Source organism: Cynara cardunculus (assembly GCF_001531365.2).
Source record: "Cynara cardunculus var. scolymus isolate 2C chromosome LG 13, CcrdV1, whole genome shotgun sequence".
Classification (NCBI taxonomy): Eukaryota; Viridiplantae; Streptophyta; class Magnoliopsida; order Asterales; family Asteraceae; genus Cynara; species Cynara cardunculus.
Genome location: NC_037540.1, coordinates 40,106,200 through 40,109,715, shown reverse-complemented (window position 1 = coordinate 40,109,715; position 3,516 = coordinate 40,106,200). Strand labels below are relative to the sequence as shown.

Sequence of the window (3,516 nt, the reverse complement as noted above, 5' to 3'; positions counted from 1 at the left end):
CACTATGAATGCATAATCACATTGTTTTGTATAATTGAAGTTTATGGCCAAAGGTTTTATTAGTAAATTAAAGAGAGTATGGCCAACTACTTATTAACCTATACCTATTGAAGTTGTCTTACTACTACATTTAATTTTCTTCTTAAATTAGTCATGAATATGACAATTTTAAATCAATTTAGACAAGTGTTACTCCTACAATGATCTCATCATATGCAGACTGCTATTATATATACCAACATATTTTTCAGTGATAAGTTCAGTTCACTATACTATAAATTTTTTAGTTCACATGCAAATAGTTGTAGATACGGGAACTCCTTTGGCATCGAGAATCATAATATAAATATTTCTTTGCTGCTCATTCTTGTTAAAGCTCAGAAAACCATTTATAACTTTTCTCGTGGAACATTTACTTCAATGGTAGACATGAATATAAGGAAAAAAACCTATCATGAGTTGCGAGTCTTTATTCGACACATAGTGTTTATGGTCCGATCTCGTAAAACCAATTGTTTAATTCATTGTATCTGCTATCGCGGCTGCTTAGGGATGTTCGCGTGGTAATGTATGAGATGCTTTTATCTATCTAAGGGCATTCACCATTTGGAGAAAAGATCTCATCACAAATTTAGTAGACTGTGAAATCGGTTTGTCATTTAGGTCTTAGCTCATAATACAAAGGGAATAAATAATTCATAAATCAAATTTCWTAAATCTGGGAGAAATGTCTCCACAAGTCTTACAAACTCTAAAAGGTCCTAGAGGTTAGTTCATTACAAAACCATGGTAGAAATTTTAAACTGCCTTGTGGAAGTCATAATACCCCCAAACGAGAAACAAGATCAGTGAATATGTCTTCTCTGCATGGAATTGTGAGGCCTCCCATGGGACGGTTGTACCCAAACTCTTCCTCTGCMTGRCATAATAATTCTTGAAATGCAGGTTGGCTTAACAATGAAATTGGAACCACAAATCTCTTCTTCTCTTGCTCCCCAACATAWACGRCAAAATAACCTTTTGGGATGGCCATGTATGTATTGCTGCTTCCATTKGACAACGATCGTYGGAGAATSTGTTTTGCTTGAATGATACGAGGCATAARAATAGCCATTTTTCCAAGGAGRGCAGAGTCTGCTGCKTTCTAAAGGYCGATGAAGGAAGAAAATGCTCAACTTAAATACTGGTGAGATATGTTGTGCTGGATTTGAGAGGGAGTTGTGGTTGTATTCTGCATAGGAATGGTTTATATAACGAATTGATTTAAGGAGAGGTAGATGAGAGATGRCGACGTGTGGTTGTAGAGAAAAAGAAACTTCACATGGTTTTGTCTTGCAACATGTCACAGGTTCTTCCCAACACCATGGTCCCTCATGGATGGAGCTTATCCATNGTTGTAGAGAAAAAGAAACTTCACATGGTTTTGTCTTGCAACATGTCACAGGTTCTTCCCAACACCATGGTCCCTCATGGATGGAGCTTATCCATTGAATTAATCGTTGAATGATTTCACAATAAGGTTGGAAGACAAAACCATGTGATATTACTTCTTCAATACATTTATGAGCAACTAGATGTCATCAATTCTAAAATTTTCCCTTTCCTTTATCTTGCGAGGTATGATGACATGCAAAACAGGTTAGTTCAACAACCGAGCATTAGACCCAAATGGTCTAGTGAGTGTACAAATCTCAAACAAATAACATGCTTTCCAAACTAGTAGTTTTGAATCAAACCTATATAGATATAAATATTTATCTATTTCTCTCGCAGTTATACCGCCATTACATTTCTCTCTCGCGGTTACACCGCCATTACATCTCTCTCACTTCTCTCTCGCGGTTACGCCACCATGACATTCTCTCGCGGTTACGCCACCATTACATCTCTCTCGCGGTTACGCCACCATTACATCTCTCTCGCGGTTACACCGCCATTTCATAATTGATATTGGAACTTGATCAAAAATTCAGCCGGATATAGAAATCCGGTCATCACTGTCCGGATATGAAATCCGGACAAGAACTTAAAACCAGAAAGTGATAATCCGGACAAGGCTTGAGCTATAAAGCTCTAAACCGAATAACTCTTGAGTGGTTTAAGGCTATATCGGATAACACATGAACGGTTTAGGCAAACCCGGTTGATACATGCGCGATTTAGAGAGAACCCCGGTCAACACTTAAGCGATTTAAGATGGACTCCGATTGGGACTTGTCCGATTTAAGGAATATCCGGTCACCCTTCGTCCGGTTTAAGTTGAATCCGGACAACACTTGTCCGGTTTAAGATAAATATCCGGTCACCCTTCGTCCGGTTTAAGTTATATCCGGACGATATGTATTGCAGTTTATAAAGAACAAGTTTCAACAACAATTGAATTATTATGCAACAATTAATTCTTCAAAGCATAATACATTCACCTTACTGAGCTGATCGGATTAAGCCTTCAGTCTTTTCTCTCAATATATGTAAAAAAATTCTCTCAAAAACCAACCCCTTCCTTTAATATACACTTGCTATTTATAGCAAGTGTATGGCCGCCAAAAGTCGGCTATACCACCCTCACACACAATCCTCACACACATACATATATATATATATATATTCCAAAATCTCAAATCAAAACTTGTAACCCGAATATTACAAAAAGCCATTACCGTAAGGCTAAAACCGTTATGTATGGTGTATAAGAAAATTGTATTTTGTCCTAAAACCGTTACCGTAGCATGACATATGGTGACACTTATTTTTCAAAATTGTCACCGTACCATTACATACGTTCAAAATCGTCATTATACCTTTAAATATGGTGACGTTTATTATTTAAGACTGTAAGCATGCAAGACATACCTTAACGTTTATATTCAAAAACCATCGCTGTAACATGAGATATGGTGACATTTATTTGTCAAAACTGTTACTATACCATTACATACATTGATGTTTATTATTTAAAATGGTCACCGTAGCATGATATATGGTGACATTTGTTTTAATAAAAACTATTACTATATCATGACATATGGGGACATTTATTTTTCAAAACCGTCACCATATCACGACATATGGTGACATTCAATTTTCAAAATCATCACCATAACACGAAATTCGGTCATGTTTATTTTTCAAAACCTCACCATAGCACGACATTTGGTGACGCTTAATTTTTAAAATTGTCACTATGGCATAACATTCGTGATGTTCATTTAACAAAGTGTCACCATAGCACAAAGTAAGTTGATGTTTAACAATTAAATTCGTCAGCTTAACATGACATATGGTGACATTTTCTTAAAAGTGTCACCATAACACGACTTACAGCGATGTGTATTATTCAAAACCATCATCGTATACCATGACATATGGTGACATTTATTTAACAAAACTGTCATCGTAGCATGACATATGTTAACGCTTATTTTTCAAAATCGTCATCTTAGGATGACATACAATGACGTTAATTATTCAAAATCATCACCGTAGCATGCAAACGTTGTTTATTTTTCAAAATTG

The 3,516-nt window shown here is 36.0% G+C and overlaps 1 protein-coding gene across 1 annotated transcript; it reads right to left on the bottom strand.

Annotated features, from left to right (window-relative positions):
- Positions 1 to 635: 635 nt before the first annotated feature.
- Positions 636 to 1,114, bottom strand: LOC112524218 (auxin-responsive protein SAUR21-like). Its single transcript, XM_025133951.1, has one exon. It carries the CDS (start codon positions 1,112 to 1,114, stop codon positions 818 to 820), a length of 297 nt encoding a protein of 98 aa, XP_024989719.1. The 3' UTR covers positions 636 to 817.
- Between the last annotated feature and the right edge of the window lie 2,402 nt (positions 1,115 to 3,516).